The sequence below is a fragment of the Lytechinus pictus genome, chromosome 10 (genome assembly GCF_037042905.1).
Source record: "Lytechinus pictus isolate F3 Inbred chromosome 10, Lp3.0, whole genome shotgun sequence".
NCBI classification, from domain to species: Eukaryota; Metazoa; Echinodermata; class Echinoidea; order Temnopleuroida; family Toxopneustidae; genus Lytechinus; species Lytechinus pictus.
The window spans coordinates 16,475,645-16,502,797 of NC_087254.1; the positions used below are offsets into that span (position 1 = coordinate 16,475,645).

The window sequence follows — 27,153 nt, forward strand, 5'->3', positions numbered from 1 at the left end:
CAATGGGGATTTCCCTGCTGTAAAGATGCATTCAAGACGTCTTTTAAACATTTTTCTTCTTTAAATGTTCACTTTCTTTCCTATATACCAAAATAAATATTTCTAGACTATAAAAATATCTTCAGAACAATAGATGATTTGTTATCTAAGCCTCTAATTGATTAATTATTGAGTGATTTATGTTTTTTGTTTGTTTTGTTGTATTTTGTCTGATTTTAATGACTGCCTGTAATCACGATCACAAGACTAGCATAAGGCACGTGATGCTGTGACAATCTACTTCTCGATCTAACTTTTGTTCGTGGATCCCCGGCGGCCTCTTGAACCTTTTCTCTGATCTTTTTGGCGACAAAATGGCTTTGAGTAGTAGTAGTAAAGCGCTTTACAACGTGACCATCCTAGGGGTTGCGTTCTTGTTAGTTTTTACAGCATTTCAAACATGTGGAATGATACAGGTAAGTGAGAAATAAGTTAATTTGTTCGAAACGCGAAAATTTAGCCGACCGGTATTCCTTCACTCCTGGCTCGGAGTCGGACCTGTAATGATAGGTTTGTCGTCGGCTCAAGCCGGCGGTGGCCTATGTCGGATCTCCGCTGCATTGTGAATTGTAGAGATAGAGCTGCGGCGCGGCTAGACCAAAAGCTTCGGTCTCTGTTATGTTGGTTGTTCAGCTGAACTCCGTTGGCTTCACTCACCAAATACAGAGACCGAAGTTCTAGCGCGATCTGTACAGGGGACTCAATGGCCATATGTTTATGTACTTAAGATCGGATAAAACGGGGAAGTGAATTTGCGCGACAGCCGAGGTAAGTCACTGTTTTTGTTCCTTTTAACTTGATTTTTCTCCGTTTTTGGGCAATTAATGCCAAGAGGGAATATTAATTTGCATTTTGGTCGCGTTAATTTTCAAAATTTTTATTCATTAAAGACAAAAATTGAAGAGCCCCGACGGGGGGATTTCGCATTGCAAGTCCCCTAATGGTGGCTGCACGCTAGCGAGCCGTCTGTGTACGAGGAGAATAAAAATAAAAAAAATGTTAAAAAACTCCTCGAAACAGACGGCTGCCAGCTGTCTACGGCGCGGCGAATGCCCACTCATTACTTTAAAACAAGTTTATAACTAAAAGCCAAAGCTAAGCTTAGACAGCTGGCAGCTGTCTGTTTTGAGGATTTTTTAAACATTTTTAAATTTTATTTTTTTTAAATTTCTCCTCGTACACAGACGGCTCGCTATCGTGCAGCCACCATTATGATTAGGGGGTTAACAATGCAAAATCCCCCCGACGGGGCTCATCGATTTTTGTCTTTATATCATAAAAATAACTGTACCAAAATAAAGATTATTATTCCGTTTTGGCCTGAAATGCACCAAAACAGGGAAAAATATACTCAAAAGGGGTATAAAAACAGTGACTTACTTCGGCTGTCGCGCAACTTCACTTCCCTGTTTTGTCCGAAATACATAAACATATGGCCATTGAGTCCCCTGTACAGATCAAGGTAGAACTTTGGTCTCTGTATTTTGGTGAGTGGAGCCAATGGAGTTAACGGAACAACCAACAAAACAGAGACCGAAGCTTTTGGTCTAGGCTAAGCTTAGACAGCTGGCAGCCGTCTGTTTCGAGGAGTTTTTTAACATTTTTTAATTTTTTTAATTTCTCCTCATACACAGACGGCTCGCTATCATGCAGCCACCATTAGGGGACTTACAATGCAAAATCCCCCTGTCGGGGCTCTTCAATTTTTGTCTTTAATGAATCAAACTTTTGAAAATTAACGCGACCGAAATGCAAATTAATATTCCCTCTTGGCATTAATTGCCAAAAAACGGGGAAAATCAAGTTAAAAGAAACAAAAACAGTGACTTACCACGGCTGTCGCGCAACTTCACTGCCCTGTTTTATCCGAACTTAATACACATAAACATATGGCCATTGAGTCCCCTGTACAGATCGCGCTAGAACTTCGGTCTCTGTATTTGGTGAGTGAAGCCAACGGAGTTCAGCTGAACAACCAACATAACAGAGACCGAAGCTTTTGGTCTAGGCTAAGCTTAGCTAACTTATGTTTAACATTTATGCGTTATGGATACAATCATGACAATGCCGATTTGAAATTGATTTACTTTTCAACTGATGCATATCAAGAAGTAGACAGGAATAACCATTGTTTCTGGGGATCACTTATTTCACAATTTCTGACATTTTAACACCAACCCCATTCGCCGGTGGTAGTTAGTTCGTGCGAGCCCGCATGTGTTATCATGTCGCCTAATTCGGGCCTAAAGTGTTTTGTCTAGATTTCTATTTTTTTTTAGGTCTAAATGACATAAAATTATCTTGAACGATGGCCCACTAATTTCGTTAGACTCTAAATGGCGAATTGCGCATGACCCATCCGAATTGGGCGACATGCGGGCTCGCACTAAGGTAGTACTGTCGGTCAATGATAATAATTTAGTAAAATGTCAGAAATTGTTAAATAAATCCCCAGAAACTACGGTTATTCCTGTCTAATCAAGAAGTTGTTAATTGATTTAATTAGATCAGCATTGAGCAATCAGACACTTTTTAACGTAAGTTGAATGAATTATATGCAGTAGAAATAATAGATTTCTAAAAATTCTAACTTGGTCTCAGACTCAGAGTCCAGCCTCTACTCAGCAAGACTTCCATATCTCCCCTCCAGTAAAATTGAAAAAAAATATATGGAAAATGTTTATCAAGTCATAATCTAACCAAGAAGATTCTATGACTGGAGTTCCAACAGTTAACAAATTTATTCAAGCAGCTGTTCATTTCTAAAGAAGCACAAAAGAAAGAACGGCAATTAGGACCCTTTTGATGTCCAGCTTCGAAGCCGCCAGTTTCATTGAAGAAATCCGAGGGGTGAAATTTTACGAATATTCATTTGTATCGATTTTCCATCTTTCATATTAATAACCAAACTGAAATTGAATGCATGACAAAGTATCAATAACCAAGCACTATTATGATGAGATATTTGCCCAGATTATATCAATTAACCTTTAATTAGTGAAAAAAGAAAGAATTTGACCTTTACTGAAACCAGATTTTAACACTTTTCCGATCGTTTGCGGCGAATGAAAATTTCAAATGTGGTCGGTGGAATATTGTTATTCATTACTGTATATGCCAGATTATTGCCCGCACGTGCCCAGTCGAGCAAATTTGAGTCATATTTCAGGACATATTGCATAGTTTATTTTTGCATGCCTCCGAATTATGTACTACACATATAACCAGACCAAGATGCGGCGAAAAAGTAATTATCATCACAAAAGCATATTTCCCTTTCTGTATGACCTATAGCTGCGGAGTCATGCGGGAATCATTTTTCTACACAATTGCAAGAGATGTTGAGCAAAGTGCATGCCTGACATACTTCCTGCTGGCGGCTTTGAAGCTTGTTCAAAGGGATTTTGTTTGCTGTTACTCCATCTCATTTAAACCTTGATCTAACATATATCCTGTATATCTAAGAGAAATATGGCTTTATTCCGTCAAATTATAGAGTGTGCACAATTCCCAATGGCATCGGTTTATTTAGTCAGAAAAATGAATTCCCTGTACTCTTGGAGACTAGACTAGTCGTTATATTGGCTTTTTTTTTTTCTTTCTTTTTTTTGCACTTTCATCCCATACTTTAGTTTTCGGTGTCCCGAAACCTGAAGTTTTATCAGGCCACAAGTCCAGTTTACTTTTGTTATTCTCTATTGCAGCTTACTGTAGCAGAAGAAAATACAACGTGCTGCAAGAAACAGAATGCATAAAAAAAAGAAAAAAAGGAAAATTATTATTTTAAAAGGACAAAAATACAATATGTCTATATAAGAAGAAAAGAAAAGAAGAAAAGAGAAAAAATGAAACAAGAAAAGAAAAAAGAGAACAAAAGAAAAGAAAAAAAAGAAATGAAAAGAAAAAAGAGAAAAGAAAAGAAAAAGAATAGGAAAAAAAGAGAAAAAAGAAAGAAAAAATAAGATGAAAAAAGAAAAAAAAAGAAAAATAACAAGAAAAGAAAAGAAAACAGAAGAAAAGAAAAGAAAAATAACAAGAATAACAAGCTGTTGAAAATGAACAAAAGCTGTGGCAAAAATAGTCAATCCTGACTGGTTGCCAACCAAGGAAAGAAGAAGAAGAAGAAATATCCAACTTGATAGCGCCCTCTGTCGTTGCTCTGCTTGGTGCCAGATGGTCCATGCTAGCGAGTGCTCTTGTGTACACTTGGTTTAGTCAAATTGACTGGTTGCCAAATAAAAAGAAGAACCCCCCCTTATGTGAGCGTTGTGGCATGCGCCTGTAATCCAAGCTATGTGGGAAGTTACAAATTGATGCAAAGGTTGAAGCCCTGGTCACGTCTTTTGGATGGTGACGTTAAAGGTCGGTCTCATACGTAAATAATTACATCTGATTGATACAGGTCTGTAAAAAACTTAAACACACACATTATAATCACTGCGAAACCCATCATGACTTTCAGCAATTCCTGCTGGCTCAGTGATTTTACTTCTTCCAATCAAATTGCTTCTCGGTATTTAGTTTTGTTTGATTAAAGCCAATTTTATGTGTTCATTGTTTTCCCATCATTATTATAAATCTCATCCATTCTTCCACAGACCGTTGTATTACGAGACGATGTTGACTTCCGTGGAAGCGGCTATGACAGTCTGGCCATCATCTATGCAGTCTTTGCTGCAGCCAACTGGATAGCGCCCTCTGTCGTTGCTCTGCTTGGTGCCAGATGGTCCATGCTAGCGAGTGCTGTTGTGTACACAGGGTTTATTGCTAGCTTTCTACATCCGATAGCAGGGGTACTCTACTCTCTATCTGCACTCCTGGGTTTGGCTGCTGCAGGTAAACTTGATGAATCACTTTCTTGAAGGGGAATGAAACCCTGAGGAATAGTTTGTTGTAAAAATACCAGAAAAAAAATAATTCAAAAATATTTGTGGAGGTTTGAGGAAAATCCATCAAAGATTAAGAAAGTTTTTGTTTTGTGATGCTATATGCAATCAATTCAGTTGTAATTTTTTCAAATATTAGATAACTGTAGTTTCTATATTATCATTATTTAGCAATTAGCATCAAACTACAAAGGACCGCTTTAGAATGATAAGTAATAGTTTTCTCAATTTAAAGCATAAGACATCTAGTTTTCATTGTCATTATCATCATTAGGGCATTTCACCACAGATGGACACAGAGGCAAAAAAATCAAGTTGATATTCATGTCAAATGCTTTATGTTTTTTAATAATACAAGACCTGAAGTTTCTGGGACACAATTTTTTTCCCACTCTGGCAGCCATTTTTTATTTCAAAATGGCTGCCAAAGTATGGATCCAAATTAGTGTTGAAAATAGTATATTGATACATATTTCGTGTTGACATATTTTTAAAGAACAGGTTTGATCATGATGTTTTTGCCTGTGATTTAGCTTGCTATTATAACACTTTATAAAATCCCATAGAAAGAAACACCAGTAATTCATTTATCTGATAAAACATATTGATGAAGTATGTGATATGGTATGTAATGTCACTTACCAAAAACATGAACTTTTTTTTCTCATTTCCCGGAAAAGAGGATATATTGTATGTAACTTGGTAGATATCCTCTCTAGGTAACACCCCTCCCTTCTCCACCAAAATGACAGATTACCAATTAACAATCATGCCATAGGGGACCATTGAATATGTGTAACGTCAGTTACCAAGTGGAAAATGTAATGTCAGTTTACCAAGATGTAATGTCAGTTACCATTATAAAATGTTGGTTACCAATAGTGAAATGCAAATGTGTGGTCAATTTTATGGTGAAGAAATATTGTATACTTGTTATTTAAGTCTTTCACTTAGCTTACATGTAAAAGTCACACCAGAAGGAGCTTGCTATTGACTTTTAAAAGGTATACTTCACAAGGAATACTATATAAAATTATGAAGGAAGTTGCATTCCCATCGTGCAAAAAAAAATACACATGCACTTACCAAGTACCTAATTGTTTGTATCAGACAATTTTTGTTTTCGGTTTTCGGGGGGGGGGGGGGGAGGGGGTACTTTTCCTCACCTATTGCCTAAATCTGCAACATTTGATAAGCTTAACATTGCAATGAAGGGGGGTTTCCAGGGCCCCTTTTTTAGTTTCTAGGATTCTTTTGAGCATTGCCGGGTTAAAAGTAAATTCCTCGTTTTTATACCTGTTAGTAGTGTAGATGTGTGATACAATTTTTGTTTTACGAGTATAGATGAAAAGTGAAATTTGACAGTTCTGATCAAAGTTGCATGGATCTACTAAAACTGTTTTTTTCCTTCTAATTTACAAATAGTTCAGATTCAGTTTAGAAGGTGGAGTTTATTGTTTGTTGACAGCTTAAAAAAGAAATTAGCAAAGAGAATGAATAAACAAATTATGAAGAGAATTGAAATCCGACAGATATGAACAAGCATTGCTTGCACTGACCAGAATAGAAATCAATAAAACTGCATGGCTGCATGAGATTCGGGGGAGGGGTACGTGTAGCCTAGGGGAGCAGACCCTTATTCATTTTGCCTTTTTTGAGGGGAGGTTGGAGAAGGAAAAGGTTTAAAAAGTCAATATAAAACTGATGAATATAAATGGGTATATAGTCAGAAAATCCATGTGTACAGTCAATGCAATATTAAATTACTATAGGAATACATCATAACATGTAGTTGCTATGACCTGCCCACCCCCCCCCCCCCCCGAGTAAGTAAAACATAAATTTCTTATCTTTTAATAATTAAAAATGTGAAGTATTATGATTTCAAAAAGCCTTACATGTACATGTAAGTACCAAGAAAATTATGCCTTTGAAAATCATATAGCACTGGTAGATGTTCATGTGTAATGTCAGATACCGACAAGTAATAAAAAAAATGTTCAAATCAAAGAAAATAAATTAAGAAAAAAAAAAATTTAATTGAAATGTTCCTAGAAACTCAGGTATACTTCCACGTCAAGCTCACTTTCATGTGAAGCCCTGCACAGAAGATACAATGCAATGATCCCACACATTTGACTTCCATGTGTTATCTCTATGGCAAATTAAGTGTAATGTCAGTTACTGTAATGTCAGTTACCAGCATGGTCGTGGAAAAATTATCATAGCCCCCAAAAGACAAAAACAAATTAATTAATATTTTGACACATCTTAACCTAGTAATGAAGGTATATTGACATATTCAAATTATTACTCTATCTACTCGGGGACATGAGATATTTCAATTTTACTGAACACCCTGAAATTGCATGTCCTTTTTGTGTAACGTCAGTTACCGACACATTTTTGCTTGCTGATGCGTAGTAAATGTGGTTACATTGAAAAACTTAGTATCAGAGTATACAGCAAGGTTCACTTTATTAACTCTATCAAAAGCAAACTCCCATCATTTGTTGTTTTAGAGATACACACAATGAAAGGTGTTTAAAATTGTGCCGTGTAACGTCAGTTACCGTGAATATGCCCATTATCATTATTATTGCTCTTTTTGTTATTATCATTATGGTTATCATTATCTTAATAATAACCAATATCAGCCTTGTCATGTACATTAATATTCCTCTCACATTAAGTATATATATATATATACATGTATATGCATACCAGTATTTATTTTTGTCTCACCTGAACAAAGTTCAGCAGAGACCTAGTGATCACTATTCCTGTTATATCTCAGTCAAATTTGCTCTATGGCGGCCGTGTGACGAGTCGAAAACAATCGTTTTCTTAATTTTTTTTATTCCAACCACCTATGTAGCTATTACAAAAATGTTAAAATGGCTGTTTTGACATGCTGTATGGCCGCCGTAAAGCAAATGTGACTGAGGTACATGTCTGTTGGTCTGTTAGTCTGTTACAAAATGATAAAGTTTTTTGCTTAACCTCATCTCATTTCTTTATTTCTGCATCGATTGCGTTCATACTTCGTACAAATGATCCTTGGGTAACAAGAAATTAGTGGTGATGAAGATGGTGAGGTCAAAGGTCATCTAGGGGTCTAAAGGTCAAATGATTGGGTCATGTGCAATACTTTCCTTGTTACGAAAATGTTTAAGTATGAGTTTAACTTCCTCTCATTTTTTTCATTTCTGCATCAATTGTCTTTATCCATTCTACAAATGATCCTTGGGTAACCGTAATATCATATTTGTGTGATGAAGATGGTTAGGTCAAAGGTCATCTAGGGGTCAAAAGGTCACATGATGAGAGGCCATGTGCATCCCTTTTCTTTTAACTTAGTCTCATTTCTTTATTTCTGCATCAATTGTGTTCATAATAGTAGTTGGTACAATGATCCTTGATGAATACCATATTTGTGGTGATGAAGTTTGTGAGGTCAAAGGTCATCAAGGCGTAAAAAAAAGTAATTTTGCATGTTTTATTGATCGCGAAATCAAGTGAGACTTGTGGTTTGTGAACCACCTTGTTTTGATATTTTGCAAAAGTTTGCAACATTGTGTACATATATCTGATGTGTACTTACAATACATTTCATCAGTGAGAAGCAATAGGGGACAAGATATGCTCAATTTAACTTATTTGTGTGTGCATACGTAAGTTATAATGTGTGATATATTCTGAATATTACAGTCATATGGACAGCACAGGGGAACTACCTAACAGAGAACTCCAATGAGCAGACGATGGGAAGAAACAGTGGTTTATTCTGGGCAATGCTTCAGTGCAGTCTACTATTTGGAAACCTTTTCTTTTTTCTTGAACTTGAAGGGAAGACATCGATCACCAGTAAGATATCAAAACACTTGATAATTTTTTGTTTAGTTTAAGGCTATCATTAGTCAGCTTGTTATATATGAGGTTTATATTCAGTTGGTTTACAAGCAGTCGGTCTACATGTACTTTTAATTTAATAGTGGGCGCGTCGTGGTCTAGTGGTTCTGACTCTCACTTTTCAAACAGAGGGTTCTGGGTTCAAATCCTAGCCGTGGCGTGTTTTCCTTCAGCAAGAAATTTATCCACACTGTGCTGCACTCAACCCAGGTGAGGTAAATGGGTACCGGCAGGAAATAATTCCTCAAAAGCTGTGTGCACCTGAATCGGTAGCCTAGGTTAGCTGGGTAATAATAATAGCAGGGCCCGCTGGGAGATCAGTTTTCGGAACTGAAGTGGCTACCCTGGGTAAATATGCCGTTATTTTTATTATTAGACAGTCTTCTACTACATGGGCTAAAAAAAAAATCCCATTTGGTCTACTCTTATTTTGGTCTGATTACCATTTGATCCACACTAAACTTGGTCTTATACTGACTGAGTCTAATTCTCATTTAGTCTAATGCCGTATTGGTCTTATTTCCACTTTTAATACTTATTTATTATTGTAGGCCTATTTTTTTCGAAAGAAAATTTAGTTCATACACAGTTCATCTAACTATATAGAATAGGAATCTCAAAGTAGACAAAGTGATAAATGGGCTAAATGACAATAAGACCGAATTATGACGATCTAGGATTAGAACACGTTGGATGAGACTGATCAGAAAGTAGATAAAATCCGAGTAGGAAGTAATCCATAGAATACCTCATAATGAGACAATTACAGGTAGCTATAACTTTGCACAAGCCATTTCTATTTAAGAGGAATGATTTATGAATTTACTCTTTAATCTTTGATCCAATGTGTGAATAAAATATTTATCTCATATTTCTCTCTCGAAGGGTAATGAAACCCTAGGAAATAGCCAATTCTACCCCTGAAAATAACAACTATAATTAAATGGAGGATAGAGTCTTGTAATAAAATGAAAAAGAGAATAGTGAAACATAGTTTTAACCTGTAAACAGCTTTGGTAAAGGATATTTAGTGTGAATTGTTCTTGAATATCATATTTCAATCTTACAAAAGTTTAGTGGCCACAGAATTTTCTCAAACATCTGATTTTTTTAAATGAAAGTTTGAAATTTGATTATTTTATCTAGGGCCTCTATTCGCATACTCAATGTATACATTTGTGAGGGCAAAGTATGTTTTTGACCTTAAAGGAGAATGAAACTCTTGGGGCAAGTTAGCTTTTGTGAAAGCAGAAAAATCAAAGAATAAGATCAACAAAACTTTGAGTAAAATAGGACTAGCAATAAAAGAGTTATGAGCATTTGAATGTCGAGATCACTAATGCTATGGAGATCCTCCCATTGGCAATGCGACCAAGATCTGTGATGTCACACACGTACAACTCTCCCATTTGGACACTGAAAATATACCCCAAAACATCTCTTTTTGCTCATTCTAATCATATGACAAACGATTCATCAATGATATAATGTTGTGAAACCTCTGTACTTGTCATCTCATAAAGAGAACACCTCACCTTGTGATAGACTCTATAAAAGTGAGAATATAAGTGAAATAAGTACTAAAGTAATGAGGGAGTTGTACGTGTGTGATATCACAGATATTGGTCGCATTGCCGTTGGGAGGATCTACATGGCACTAGTGATCTCAATATTCGAATGCTCATAACTTTCTTATTATTCATTCAATCTTCCTCAAACTTTCAACAATATTTTTCTTTGATTTTTCTCTTTGATATGGATTCAGCTGGTTTCAAGGGTTTCATTCTCCTTTAAGTTGAAATTCAGTCATGATTTCATAAAATGTCATTAATACTATTGGATTAAATGTTTTGCACATGATACTCCAGTCTTTCTTATGACCATTTATACTTGAAGAAAAGCTGGATGAAACACCACCCAGACATACTTATAGTTTGTCATTGATCTTGACATTGACCATGACCTTGGCTGTGACCTTCACCCTTTTCTTCATAGCTCACCTGAGGACAATTATCTTTATCGTTCTGACCGTCATCAGTGGAATAGGAGTTCTTACATTTCTCTTTCTCACCAAACCACCTGAGGAATTCAGCTCACTCTCAGTTCAAGAAGGGTAAATTTACTTTTATCATAAATTCCTCATTTCGACGTGTTTGTTATCTATTAATGTTGCATGTAGGTTTGGGAGTGAACCTCAGAACAATTGATGCATTCAATCATTTTACCAACAAACGGCAACCAAACACTACTTTTTACACTAATTGAATTTTTCGCCAGATGTTGATTACTGATTTGCGACATTTAATTATCACATGTAGATGGCTATAATCTGTGATAGTTGACAACAAAGTGCAAGATAACAAATTCATTAAATTCCAAACATTGTAACAACGATTGCCGCGCCGGCGACCATGTGTCATTCATCTGTGTTGATGTGCATGTCATAGTCGACTGAGTCAGCTCACTCATATGCCCGAATTTACAAAGGTGGTTTTGAAAACCCATGGTTTATGCAGATTTCCTGTATAAATTACGCTTAATTTAGTGCGTATCGGGCGCATTTATAAAAAATTTCCAATGCTGATGCGTGCTTTTGTCACAGTGCGCCAAATTGACGTCTGTTACCATGGTGAGATACGCTATTGTATTCATGAGTCCACTGTTTGAAGAGTGGACTCATTAATTCAAAACAGTGGACTCATGAATAAAATAGCGTGGATAACCGCGGCAATAGGTGTCGATTTGGCGCACCTTGACAATAGCGCGCATCAGCATTGGACATTTTTAATATACACGGTAAAATAAGCGTAATTTATACAGGAAATCTGCATAAACCATGGATTCAACCGTGGGTTTTCAAAACCACCTTTGTGAATTTGGGCCATTATGTGTGACCACTTGTTGGTCATGTACATGTATTTGAGTCATTTTTGTGATTTCTGATAATCCAGGAATCTCAATTACCTTGGTGAACAATCGAATGGCAAAAAGGGTATTTGTCCCAGAACTACCTACATGTATAACATAAATTCAACATTTCAAAGTATTTGTATAGTTACATGTATGTGCCTAATGATTCTAATAGAAAATGATTAAGTTAATTAAGATAATAATTTAGGATTTGCAAGGTTGTAATTTAAAATTGAATGTGTAAGTCAAACTCAAATGATAAATTCATTGGTACAAAATCATTAACACTGCATACATGTTATATAGGAATGTTTTTTTTTAATAGAATCACTGTTGGGGAGCTGAGAGCAAGACAAAAGTCAAGTGGGGCTAGCTTTCTGTGCTCATCATATTTTCATCCCTATTTTGAAACTTTTTTTTTCTTATGAACAAACAGAGAAGAAACAAGCGGATTTTTCAAGACAGCAGTAACAGCATTTGGTGAGTTTATACAAAAGAACTTTCAAAGAGAATCCTGTTTCACAAAAAAAGAATGATTATATGAAGTTAAATGATATTCAGCAATGTGATTAGCCCTTGATATGTTTTGTAAATTCAGTATTTATAATCGATTACAAGTTTTCTTGACATAACCCCCTGATACAAGCAATAATAATGTCACTGCCTTGGCAATGATATGTGTGGAGGTGTGAAAGCTTAGTAGGTAGTTTCGGATGGTATCTTGAATTTTTTTTTTCCTCACTATTCTATTTTTTCTCAGAGATATGACAGTATTTTGATGGTTGTCATAACTTTTTTATACGCCGTCCTAGACAGGACGTTTTATGGTAACACGCTCAGTGTCCGTCCGTCTGTCCGTCTGTTAACTTTTCCTTGTAAATGCGATAACTTCAGTTTGACGTAACCTAGGCTCATATAATTTGGTGTGTATGATACAAGCATGTATCCCAGGAAGCCTATCGATTTTGAGGTCAAAAGGTCAAAGTTCAAGGTTACAGTGACATATTTTCATCTTAATACCCTTTTGCAGTCCTTGTAAACGCGATAACTTCAGTTTAACTTAATCTAGGCTCATATAATTTGGTGTGTATGATACTAGCATGGATCCCAGGAAGCCTATCGATTTTGAGGTCAAAAGATCAAAGGTCAAGGTAACAGTGACATGTTTTAATCTTACCCTTCTGAAGTCCTTGTAACGCGATAACTTTAGTTTAACTTAACCTAGGCTTATATAATTTTGTGTGTATGATACTAGCATGGATCCCAGGAAGCCTATCGATTTTGAGGTAAAAAAATCAAAGGTCAAGGTAACAGTGACATGTTTTAATCTTACCCTTCTGAAGTCCTTGTAACGCGATAACTTTAGTTTAACTTAACCTAGGCTTATATAATTTTGTGTGTATGATACTAGCATGAATCCCAGGAAGCCTATCGATTTTGAGGTCAAATGATCAAAGGTCAAGGTAACAGTGACATGTTTTAATCTTACCCTTCTGAAGTCCTTGTAACGCGATAACCTTAGTTTAACTTAACCTAGGCTCATATAATTTGGTGTGTATGATACTAGCATAGATCCCAACAATGCTATTGAATTTGAGGTAAGTCACCACCTTCCACTTTTCTTGCTTGACCAGTAACTCCATTTTACGCGTTACAGGCGGGCGTATTATGTGCTCGCTTGTTTTTTCTAATTAACTTTGTCGGGGACCCTTTTCCGATCATAATACTAAAATAGCATAAAATAAATCCATTTGAACCAACAAAAGTAAAAAATAATCATACATTTATGATTTTTGGTTGAATAACACAATTTGCATTGACTTTGTACATGGAATCACATTTTTGAGCAATTTTTGGGTCCGACACGCACTTACAAAATGTTGCATACATTAATTTCGGATCCGCGCAATTGGTCTCAAATGATGCGCAAGACTTGTAAGTAAAAAGTCAGCGAGCGGCAGCGGTCAAAAATTTCGCGGGACGGCGTAGTGACAAAATTTGTCGAGGGGGGTTCAAATTGTTTAGGGGCCTACAATAGGCCTTTAATAGGCAGTATTGCATAAATTTATTGAAAATTACAACGTTTCAACTTACCCCATTTTCCAACTAACCCCAATCTCCCCTACATGTACACAATTTTGCATAACAATTGCCTCTTTTCAAATTCAAGCTTGAAAGTGCTCTATTTTCTTTGTTTAGGCCATGCGTCTTCAACTTGCCCCATTTGAGTTACGTCGCCCAAATCTAATGATAGCGCACCTGTCCGTATAAAAATAATCATTAATAGTTCTTTGAAAATGTTCACCCTATCCATACAAAAGTATTCTTTTTCTGAAAGGAAATTTCATGAGCATTCCAAAAATGACATTGAAATTGAGGTAGGGTGAACTGCTCACATTTTACAAATGAAAATGTTCAAATTTTTAGGACCCCCAATATACTTTATTTCAGACATCCATATTTATTTTTTCTTCGCCCATACCATTAATTAGTTTACCAGATTCGTATTGCTCAAGAAATTCCCTTTCAAATATTATACAACTATAAGGAGATTCATTTTGTAATTTAAATTTTGATATGCAAATTTATGCTAATTTCAAATATCGAAAATCAACATTTTTAAACGGTTTTTACCTTAAATTCCTAATAGATCACAATTAATTCATAATTGTATGATGTGTATAGAGGTGTATTATTATACCTGTTATATTTAGCTGTAAAATGAGACCAAAATCAAAGGTCTAGCCCCTTGGAATCCAAAGTTACGCATGTGTAATTACTAGCTATACAACAATCCCATAGAGTTGCATGCTAATGTGTACCCCTTCCACCACCCTTCATCTACCCTTGTTTTATTTAATTTATCAAGCAAAATGGCTCAAATTGATATGCATTTGCTTATACTACACCCCTAATACAGCTTATACTCAGCTTTCAAATGCCACCAATTTCATAATGATATGTCTCCATTCTGCCGAAAAATCATGTCATAAATTGTTCCTATGCGAGAAGTTTGGGTGTTTTTTACATAGCATTTTAGGCTTTAAAAAATTGATTGTCGCTAATTAAAATTAATTAATTGGAATGAATTGTAAAGAGTGTTGGATTATTATACTACTACTTCAAGCTTTAAAATGAGACCAAACTTAAATATCTAGCCCCCTGTATACCAAAGTTACATGTATTCATGTTTAAAATATGAAACGTGACTTTCCCATAGACTTTGTACCTTTTACCCCCCCCCTCCTCTTCCCCCCTCAAATACCCTCCCCATTTTTTGTTCTATCAATAGTGGTGTCACGAATTTACGTGCTATTACGCTCATTTTTTTAGACATGATAGAGTACATGTATATATTTAGCTTTGAAATTATACCGATTTCATGACAATATCTCTCTGTTCAACCGAGATATCATATGTTAAACCGAATGAAAATTGAAAAAGCGTAACAAAACCACCTTTTTGTGGGGCGAGTTCAAGACGCATGGTTTTTAGTGCCTCATTTATATGATAATGGTAGACCATGCTCGAAATTTAAGTTTTGAAAATATTTGTTAAAAGTTTTATATCCATATATTGTTAAAACTTCACCCAGCCTGATCACATTTATGTAAATATTATCTTTTCATCACTTTATTAATCGACTATCCATACTATAATAGATTTGTTAAGATTTAATTTTGTGCTTGCATGCTCAAATGAAATAATGAACAATGTGACCACCACCATGCACATAGCTACAAATTATGATCCTTGTAGTTTTCATTACTTACATTTATCTATTATTTGGAATTCCGTCAACTAAATTTGTATCAACATTCAGATTTAAAATGTTGATGTGTATTTTGGATGTTGATGTGTAGAAAATAATCCTTTCATTGTATTTATCTGATTGTCACAGTATTTATATTGTGACTGTACTACACTACTACTACTTCTTCTTCTTCTTCTTCTTCTTCTTCTTCTACTACTCCTACTTCTACTACTACTACTACTACTTCTTCTTCTTCTACTACTACTACTAGTACTACTAATACTACTTCTTCTTCTTCTTCTTCTTCTTCATCTTCTTCTTCTTCTTCTTCTTCTTCTTCTACAACTACTACTACTACTACTACTACTGCTACTACTACTACTACTAATGCTACTAATGCTACTACATGTACTACTACTCCTCCTCCTCCTTCTTCTCCTCCTACTGCTACTACTACTAATGATAATAATTCTGCTACTACAAATACAGTAGTAGCAGCAGAGGCGTCGATCCTGGGGGGGGGGGCGATCGCCCAACCAATGAAAATATTGGGGGGGGGCAAACATATCGTTTTGCCCCCCCAATAATTCCGCATGTGCAAAAAGAAAAAATAAGATTGTACACAACTCGTTCTTTATTTAAAATCGTGCTCAAAATGTCCGCTTTTCAGATTGGAATATCAAAATTTTCAGCTCGCGCTTTGTGCTCGCATCATTTCTGTAGCAAAAACCCATACTTTTCATGATTAAATAGGTGAATAGAATGTCCTGTTTTCAGTTCTAAACCTCAAAAGAACTCCCGTTTCAATTTGCAATAATCTTTTGTTGGATTGGATATATATCTTGTTCTTTATTAAAAACGTCCATTAGATTGTCAATTTTTTCAGATCGAAATATTAAGATTTTCAGCTTACGCATCGCGCTCACATCTATTGTTGTTTTAGATAACCATCTTAATCATTGATACCAAAAATGCTTAGAATATCAAGCTTTCAGGTCAGAATATAAAGAAATTTATTCGGCACTCACATTATCTGTGTAGTGAGATATGTATCCTCCTGAGTTACTACAAACAGTCCTAAACAGGTGCCTCTTTCCGGATTTCAGGTCAGTATACTAAAAAATTTCAGCTCGCGCTTCGCGCTCGCATGAATTTGTTGATTTATTTGTTGGTGAGATATGTGTCTCTTTCTCATGAGTCATATATATATATGTATATGTATATATCTAGGTCTATGTGTGTGTTTGTTTGTTTTGTGTGATCAAGCGCCTTTGGAACGTTGATTCATGATTTTGCCCCCCCCCCCATCTGAAAAATGGATCGACGCCCCTGAGTAGCAGTAGTAGTACATGTAGTAGTAGTAGTAGTAGTAGTAGTAGTAGTAAATCAATAGCAGCAGTAGTAACAATAGAGGTGCTAGAAGTTCAACGAAGTAAAAAATTACCTTGAATATTATTAGATTAGATATAATCAATATCATTATCAATTCATTTGTTTTTTTTATTATTATTTTGATAAGTCAGATACAAAAAGGGAGAGCATTGAAATGAAACCAAGTATTGCAAGTTTGGAAGGTTCCTGCGGTATTGAAGCACAAGATCAAGGAGAAACGCTGTTGTACCACCAGCAGCGTTATGACACTCAGAATACACAATTAGAATCAAAGGGCTCCAAATGTGTAGGTGGGCTGGCCAGTTGCCTCAGAGCAAAATTGTAGTTTGGAAAAATGCAAATGCTTCCCCACATTTTGCCATGCATCCCTTTTCATGCCATCCATAATTTGTAATAAACCCTCAAAAGATCACAATTGCTTTGTAAAAAATGCTCAAATGTCAAATTATGAAATGACAATTGCTCCAATAGCAGCACGTAGACCTGATGTCTAATTTGATTGAGATTCCATACAGATTCAAATTCACACACATACCATTTAATATTGAGATATAGTACATGTATACACGTAGATCTACATGTAATCTATTCAAATTTATAAATGTTTCCTTCATGTGAACATAGTTGTAGGAGGAGGGTATAATGTTTTATTACTGAATTATGAAACTAAAATGCATAGAACTAATATCTGAACTTACTTGTTGCTTTGTAAGGAAATTCTGGCAAGTTTTCAGGTTTTTGAGAACAAACTTTGTGTTGAGCATTGAGATGCAAGTTGAATATGCAGTGGCGGATCCAGCATTTTGAGATAGTTGGGGGCGCATATGTTTTTAGCAAATTCGAAAATAGAAGGGGTGCAGACAACAGTCTTCTTAAATTTAGCTAATCAACGTGTATGTCAACGTGGAGCGTTGTGGCCCAGTGGATTAGTCTTCGAACTTTGAAACAGAGGGTCATGGGTTCGAATCCCAGCCATGGCGTAATTTCCTTCGGCAAGAAATTTATCCACATTGTGCTGCACTCGACCCAGGTGAGGTGAATGGGTACCCGGTAGGATTTATTCCTTTAATGCTTTAGCGCCTATATGGCCGCTCAGCTACAGCCGGGGTCATAATAATATACCAAGTATATTTCAGCGCCTTGAGCACATAATCAATGTGGATTTGGCGCTTTAGAAACACTCTATATTATTATTATTATTATTATGTAAGAGCAATTCTCAAATAAAGAGGGGGATGTATGCCACTTGCATCCCTACCTTGATCCGGCCTTGTTAGTAAACAGGTTTGTTCTTGACAATTTTGAATCCTGTCAGAGGCTTGTCTGTCGCAAAGAAGAGTAATATTATAAGTGCAGACCAGTGTTTATGTAAATGCAGTTGGTTCCTTGACTAATTAATTAATTCATTCATTCATTTATTTATTTATTTATTCATTCATTTATTCACGTTTAATTTCAACAGGGTAGCCCTTCAACTAATTTACAAAGTGGCCCTGCAACACAATAAAAACAACACAGATTAATATTACAACATATACATAAAATATGAAGTAGAAATAGAATGAAGATAATACATACAATAAAATGTACTAGTATGCAAATATGAAAAAAGCTTAAAAAGGAAGAAAAAAAAAGAATTAAAAAAGAGAAAAGAGCCTCCAAACTATTACAAAATGTACACACCCACACACAAATTAAGGATTAATTTTTGTTGTGGATCCTAAGGTAAGATCATCCTTGCACTAAAAGTTACACAGGTCTATTGAATTTTGGGGAGCAATTATCACCAGACCATCAATCACTCTCAGCCAGCTTTGTGTCAACTCCTTGATCATGTGTATTCATCCCCTCATATTTGTCGTGAAACCGGGTCTGTGTTTCATATCTTGCTGTTTTTATACACCTGTCCTAGACGGGATGTATTGTGGTATCACGCTCGGTGTCCGTCTGTCCGTTCGTCTTTTAACATCACGCTCGGTGTCCGTCTGTCCGTCCGTCTTTTAACTTTTCCTTGTAAACACTATAACTTCAGTTCAGCCTAGGCCCATATAATTTGGTGTGTATGATACTTGCATGATTCCCAGGAAGCCTATTGATTTTGAGGTCAAAAGGTCAAGGTCACAGTGACATGTTTTCATCTTACCCTTCTGCAGTCCGTGTAAACGAGATAACTTTAGTTTAACTTTATAACCAAGGCTCATATAATTTGGTGTGTATGATACTAGCATAGATCCCAGAAAGCCTATTAATTTTTGTCTCACCTGCATAGCAGAGTGAGACTATAGGCGCCGCTTTTCCGACGGCGACGGCGGCGGCGGCGGCGGCGGCGGCGGCGGCGGCGGCGGCGGCGGCGGCGGCGACGGCGGCGTCAACACCAAATCTTAACCTGAGGTTAAGTTTTTGAAATGACAGCATAACTTAGAAAGTATATGGACCTAGTTCATGAAACTTGGCCATAAGGTTAATCAAGTATTACTGAACATCCTGCCTGAGTTTCATGTCACATGACCAAGGTCAAAGGTCATTTAGGGTCAATGAACTTAGACCATGTTGGGGGAATCAACATCAAAATCTTAACCTAAGGTTAAGTTTTTGAAATGTCATCATAACTTAGAAAATATATGGACCTAGTTCATGAAACTTATACATAAGGTTAATCAAGTATCACTGAACATCCTGCATGAGTTTCACATCACATGACCAAGGTCAAAGGTCATTTAGGGTCAATGAACTTTGGCCGAATTGGGGGTATCTGTTGAATTACCATCATAACTTTGAAAGTTTATGGATCTGATTCATGAAACTTGGACATAATAGTAATCAAGTATTACTGAACATCCTGTGCAAGTTTCAGGTCACATGATCAAGGTCAAAGGTCATTTAGGGTCAATGAACTTTGGCCAAATTGGGGTATTTGTTGAATTACAGCCATAAATTTGAAAGTGTGTTGGTCTAGTTCATAAAACTTGGACATAATAGTAATCAAGTATCACTGAACATCCTGTGCGAGTTTCAGGTCACATGATCAAGGTCAAAGGTCATGTAAGGTCAAAGAACTTTGGCCACGTTGGGGGTATTTGTTGAATTGCCATCATATCTCTATAAGTGTATTGGTCTAGTTCATAAAACGTGGAAATAAGAGTAACCAAGTATCACTGAACATCTTGTGCGAGTTATAGTAGTTTTCAAAATCAGCACTGCTGCTATATTGAATCGCGTGATGCAGGTGAGACGGCCAGAGGCATTCCACTTGTTAGGTCAAAAGGTCAAAGATCAAGGTCACAGTGACCTCTTACCCTTCTGCAGTCCTTGTAAACACGATAACTTTAACTTAACCTAGTCTCATATAATTTGGTGTGTATGATACTAGCATAGATCCCAGAAAGCCTATTAATTTTTAGGTCAAAAGGTCAAAGATCAAGGTCACAGTGACATGTTTTCCTCTTACCCTTCTGCAGTCCTTGTAAACACGATAACTTTAACTTAACCTAGTCTCATATAATTTGGTGTGTATGATACGAACATGGATCCCAGGAAGCCTAGTGATTTTGAGGTCAAAAGGTCAAGGTCACAGTGACATGTTTTCATCTTACCCTTTTGAAGTCCTTGTAAATGCTATAAATTCAGTTTAACTTAACCTAGGCTCATATAATTTGGTGTGTATGATACTAGCATGGATCCCTGGAATTATATTGATTTTGTGGTCCAAAGGTCAAGTCGCCACCTTCCAATAACTCAATTTTCCACTATAGGCGGACGTATTATGTGCTCACCCAGCGACACTCTTGTTTAATTTGTATTCATGTTATGTATATAACAATCTTTGATTTTAGAATGTTTCTCTTGAATTTTTCTTAATTTAAGGTTACTCATGTTTAGCTTGTATGTTTGCACCTTTATATTCCATTGTCTTTCAACTCTTTTTTTTAAGCAAATCATTGCTTACATTAACCGCTCAGTGGCGTACGCAGGGGGGGGGGGGTTGCAGGGGTTCAAAACCACCCCCTAAGATTTCAACACCCCCCTAAATTTTTTTTGAAAACTTTATTTTTTATTTATTTTTTTGCTTGTCAAATTGTTTTGAGGTAGTAAACGACGTAAACATTTGTGGTGAAGACCTTTTTTTTTTTGCTTGTCAATTTTTTTGGGGGAGTAGAAAACAACCTAAAATTGATTAATGTGAAGACCTTTTTTTTGGGGGGGTTGTCAACATTTCATTCAGCTTGAACCCCCCCCCCCCTTTACAAAATCTGCGTACACTGCTGCAACGGTTACCGCTTATTACATTATTTCACATGCTGTAACACTTAATGCAGAGTTCTGTAAATTGAAGATGTTTTTCATGTAAAATAAGATCTAAGAAAAAAAGGAGAACCAGTTGAACCTGAAGATTTGTATATTTTGTTTGAGAATGTAGGAATTATTGAATTAATGAAAAAAGCTTCCATGTTAACATAAATTTTGTTTGTAAAAATCTAAATATATAAGACTTAATGATAGCACATAGTTAGAATTATGAACCAGATTGAGATCTACGATGGTATAATGACTTTTTCTGGGTTGAAGTAATTATTTGCTGCAAGTGCATGTACTTAGCTTTTATTCAATAGGCAGTTCCAATGCAAACAATGAAGACAATGTACTTGTATACAATTATATCATGATGTGGCTGCTATTGCTTCAAGCAGTTTTGTGCATATAATAGCTGATGGGTGTTTCATAAAGCTCTTCGTAAGTTAAGGGCGACTATAAGAACGACTGGTGATCCTTTCTTGTGGCGAACGGTAAATTCATTGGCGATGGTTTAGCGCGTAGGATAGGATCACCAGTCGTTCTTGAAGTCGCTCTTAACTTATGAACAGCTTTATGAAACGGCCCCCTGATCCTTGTATTTTACCAATAATGCTTTATGTATTATATAGTTATCAGTCAGTATTATCTCTTTGACTGCCACTGCATTCATTTGTCTTTGTTAGTATATGAAGATGTTAATTTATCATTGATTTATGAATAAAATGCAGAAAATCCTGTTAAAAATGAAAATATGAGGGTACCTGAAGAGAAATTATTCCCTGTGATTAATTGTGCAAGATGTATTCTTCCTACTTGTATATAAAAGGCTAGACAGTTACCTGGAAATTAACTCATGATGATTTTTTTTTATCTTGACAGTGCGGTCAGCCAAGTTGATGCTTAAGAAGGAAATGTTAATCATCAGCATTACTAATTTCTATACAGGTATTTATTGTTTCATTATCTATCCCTATGTAATTGATTTAGGACCGGAGAACATATTCTAGTCATGCGTAAAGTCTTACGGAGAGTTATTTGTAACTTTGCTTCATGAAAAAACCAATCGAGATTAGAGATTGAAATTTTGACAATAGCAGGCAGGTTCTTAGCCCATCAGGGAAAATTATTTTACTTTTTCCAGTCAAGGAAAAATCTTGGAATTCAGGGAAAAATGCCTCAAATGAGGGAAAAATCAGGGAATTTTTATCATCCCAAAAGTCGAAAGCACGGTAGTCAGCCAGACTCTGTTATATTTTGTTGCATATCAAAACAACTTCCATTGAAAGACTGGTTATGGTGGTATTTATTAGTTTTACAATATTGTTTTTATACTGAAAATACCTGTAATTTACTGCAACAACTTAGAAAACATGCGAAACTGGGAATGGGTTTAAATAATTATCCGGGAATTTTTAAACTTCATCAGGGAAAAATCAGGGAATTTTGTTTTCTTGAAAAGCTGGGAACCCTGGCAGGTGAGTTTGCCTTCATCAAATTTAATCGGACCCCTGGAAGTTTCCGCAAAGTGAAATTTGATTTACCAGAGGTAAATAAGACACCCAATAGAATGAATTTTCGTTATTTAGACTAAGAATATGGAAGATAGACTTGTACAGAATTAAATGAATAGTTATGCACCGCCATAAACTTCATATTTTTTCTGATTTATTGTTGATACAGGTCTGGAGTTGACTTTTTTCAGCGGTGTATACGGGACTGCAATCAGTAATACCAAAATGTTTGGTGTAGATTCAAACAGTTTCATTGGTATTAGTGGTATGCTTATTGGTGCAGGAGAGATCACTGGTAATTCTTGCTTTTATTGGCATTCCTTTTTATTAGTTCTGATTTTCATCTCTTAATAAGAAGAACCTATGTTATTATTATTATTTGTTTGGTGTCACCTGTGCCTGGGAGGCGAAAAGCGAACTGAATCACTATGACCCGCAGGTCTGTCCTCCCGAAATAACTGATGGGGGAGTGCAGGTGGACCACTACACCGGGGATTCCCCCTACTCTTAAACGAATAGTGCAGTGGGCCCTTAATGCGCAAAGGTGGTGACTCCTCTACATGGGGCCTCCATTTAACATCCTATTCAAAGGATGGAGTTTTTGTCAACTTTTTGCACAGTAACATAGCCTGCATCTATTGAACAGGGGAGAGACGTTTACATACAACGCAGGCTTCATTCATTCGCCTGAGTTCAAATCCTACTTCAGGCGTAAATTTCTTTCAGCAAGAAATTGCTCCGTGTTGTGCTGCACTCAACCCAGGGTAAGGTATATGGGGACCTAGCAGGACTTAGTTCCTTGAAATGCAGTGCGCATAAAAGCTGCTCTTCTCTGCAAGGATAATTATGTTACATTTCTGTAAAGTGCATAGAGACTTCTAATAATGTTTGAATTAAGAGCTTTGTAAGCAAGTTTTTTTTTAATTAATAATTCTGGTTGACTTGACAGTTGCAAAACAAATGGTAACAGAATGAGACAAAACACTTTTGAAACTTTTTTCTTTTGTAAATGTCTGTATTTTTGATACACCAGTTTTCAAAACACTGAATTTCCTGTATAGGGGTGATACTGTTTACAATTCAAATAAATTCAATAAAAAAGAATGCAGTTATCTCAAATAAATCTAAAATGAGAAAAGGGAAATGTAGTAGAAGTGTGGTGGTGGTGGTGATTTTTTTACCTGATTGCTAAGTAAGCATAAATGCTTGTAAGCAAGCAATCAGAGGACCGACGGCTTAAGGTCCTCTCCGAAGGACCTGGTACTGAGGATTAATGCCTTACCAAAGGGCACTAGCGCACCAAGTGGGAATCGAACCCGGGTCACCGGAATACGAATCCCCCGCTCTACCGACTGAGCTACCGCGCCTGTGGGAGCATGCAAGAAGTTGATGTTTTGGGGTGATGCTTATTACACATATAAAACATCTATGGAAGTGTAATCTATGTTATGATTGTTTGTTTTAGGTGGTTTGCTCTTTGGTATTCTTGGCAAGAAAACTATCAAGTTTGGTCGAGATCCCATCATTCTTCTGGGTTATGTGGTCCACATGATTTGCTTCTATCTTATCTTTCTCAACCTACCTGCTGAATCGCCTATACAATCATCACATGAGGGCTCCTACATAGGACCATAGTAAGTGATAGTAGTACTTGAAGTGACTGTGGTAGTAGTAGTGGTAGTAGTAGTAGTAATAGTAGAAGTAGTAGTAGTAGTAGTAGTAGTAGTAGTAGTAGTAGTAGTAGTAGTAGTAGTAGTAGTAGTAGTAGTAGTGAAGTAGTAGTAGTAGTAGTGGTAGTAGTAGCAGTAGTAGTAGTATTAGTAGTAGTAGTAATAGTAGTAGTAGTAGTAGTAGTAGTAGTAGTAGTAGTGGTAGTAGTAGCAGTAGTAGTAGTATTAGTAGTAGTAGTAATAGTAATAAAAGGAGTAGTAATGATTATTATTACCATTATCATCATCATAGTCTCCATCATCAGTAGAAGTAGTAGTACTCGAAGTAGTAATTGATGTTGTAGAAGTTAAACAAGAAGTAGTGTTGTAGTAGAAGTGGTGTCTTGAGCAGCAGCACTCAGAATATTTGTAGTAATTGTAGCACAAGTATTGTTGTTGCTACTTTAGAAGTAGCGGAAGTACATGTACAATGTAGCAGCAATGAGTTAGTAATATAAGTAGCACTATTTTGTGGAGATCAAGTCACACCAGTTATAGAAGCAATGATTTAAATTGGTACATATTAATCATATCTTATTGTCTCTTTCTTTCAGTATTGAATTAGCATTTGCTTGCTCATATATGCTTGGATTTGCTGATGCTTGTTTCAACACACAAATATACTCACTCCTCGGAAGCTACTTTAAGTCAGATAGTGCCTCAGCCTTTGCCCTCTTCAAGTTTATTCAGGTAATTGGATTGGATAACATTAGCCAAATCAATATTATAATGAGCCAAAACTTTTGAGGGACTGAATTTTTCCCCTCATGATATGAAAATCAAACTATTTGATGGATTTAGACAATTTATTTAGAAAATAACACCATATTTCACCCTGTTATTCCTTTCCTTAATTTTCTTTTTTTTTCTTGGGGCAAAACTTTTGTGGGGGCCATAGCCCCTCCATCTGTGCGCTAATGACCCAAATGTCTTAACCCTAATTCTCCCGGGGGGGGGGGGGGGGGGGCCATAATGGCCCCCCCCCTCGACAATTTTCGCGATATATCTGCTGCGCAAATTTTTTTTACCTCGCCGCTCACTGAATTTTTACTTTCAAGTCTCGCGCAAATTTTGAGACCAAATTTGTGACGCCCGGGTACGCGGTTACGACATTACGCAACATTATGTAAGAGCATGTCAGACCAAAAATTGCTCATAAACGTGATTTCATGTACAAATCCAATGCAAATTGTGTATTCAGCCAAAATTCATAAATGTATCATTATTTCTACTTTCGCTGATTAAACTTAATTAATTTTGCCTTGTTTATGATCAGAATTAAGTCTGGAACAATTTCCATTGAAAAAACAATAAAAAAACAAAAAGTTAAAAAAAACAAAGAAATACATAAGAAATTAAAAAACAATAAAATACATAAGAAATCGTTCTTTGTCCCAGAATTTTTTTATTCACAATTGTTAGAAATGCTATAAAGAATATTTTCACCAAAAAATAGCATTCTAGGAGCTTTATTTAGTGAATCAGAGCAAAAAGTATGATTTCATGAATAAATTAGCATAATTAATTCATATAAAATAAAAATATATGAATTCAGTGAAATTTACCAATGCAACTGCATAGATTACGTCATTCTCTACCATCATGCAAATTTTCGTTGTGATCGCGCAATCCGCGGCTGAGATCTTAAGGGGGGCCATAATGGCCCCCCCCCCCCCCCCCCCGGGAATGACAAGAATAAAAATACCCCGGGAGATTTAGGGTTAAAGACCTAATCTCTATCTGTTCTACCTATTCTGCCAGATCCCTCTGTTCACCCTTTTTTTGTAACTTAAATCATGGCCCTGGCATGAAAGCCCAATATGGTGATCGTGTCTTTTCTTTAAGTGCTCATTTGATGCTGAAAAAAAGGGAATAGGCATTACGATGGAAAATTCAAAACCAGTGTTAATCAAGCTAACTTGCAACTTGACCACCAAACACGGTTTCAGTCTGCTCCTATATAAAGTTCAATTAACTTTTATATGAAAAATTTGAAAGATTTATATGGAAAATCTGTGTTGTCAATTTAATGACAAAATTCTGATCAAATTAGCCTGTAAATGTCTCCTGTCTATTCTTAATTTTTCAGTCCGCTGCTGCTGCCATAGCCTTTGCCTATAGTCTTGTGCTCGTACTTCACTGGCAACTCCTAATCCTGGTCGTCTGCGGAACATTTGGGGCGCTGTCATTTTTCTACGTTGAGCACCATCCACCTAGGAACGAGATCTGATATCAAGCGCTCCAGCTTAGTGATATGGAAGATGCCCACTATAGCAACGGAGAGGAAGAGGAAGTGGAGGATAGGGGCATTAACCAGATACCATATAACAACAAAACATGATCTGGATATAAAGTCATCCAGAGTTAGTTTTCAATTCAATTCAATACAACCTGAAGTCAGAAAAATTACTATTTTACTCAAATCTTTGAGAGCTTTATTGATATGTTATAACATAATAACCATTAAAACAGTGTTCATCATCAAATGGTAGATCACTTAAACCATAGATGTTTATATACGTTTTGCCATTGAAGTATATATGTATATATATATATATATATATATATATATATATTCAACAAGACTGAATTTTACATTTTTAAAGAACATTCTACTACGGTAATTGAATCACTAAGTTGGAGATCAGTTTTGAGTATAGACCTAACAGTTGTATTGGCTAAATTTACTATATGTGATGCTGCGTTTTCAAATTTATTTTGTAGATTAGGTTGAAATGGAAACTGAA

The 27,153-nt window shown here is 36.1% G+C and overlaps 1 protein-coding gene across 1 annotated transcript; it reads left to right on the forward strand.

The window, feature by feature from the left end:
- Positions 1-279: 279 nt before the first annotated feature.
- On the forward strand, positions 280-26,831 carry LOC129270243 (UNC93-like protein MFSD11). Its single transcript, XM_064105437.1, has 10 exons — positions 280-455; positions 4,638-4,875; positions 8,637-8,792; positions 10,833-10,950; positions 12,184-12,227; positions 22,066-22,131; positions 22,867-22,992; positions 24,163-24,331; positions 24,961-25,096; positions 26,496-26,831. Exons 1-10 carry the CDS (start codon positions 354-356, stop codon positions 26,634-26,636), a joined length of 1,296 nt encoding a protein of 431 aa, XP_063961507.1. The 5' UTR covers positions 280-353; the 3' UTR covers positions 26,637-26,831.
- Positions 26,832-27,153: the final 322 nt, after the last annotated feature.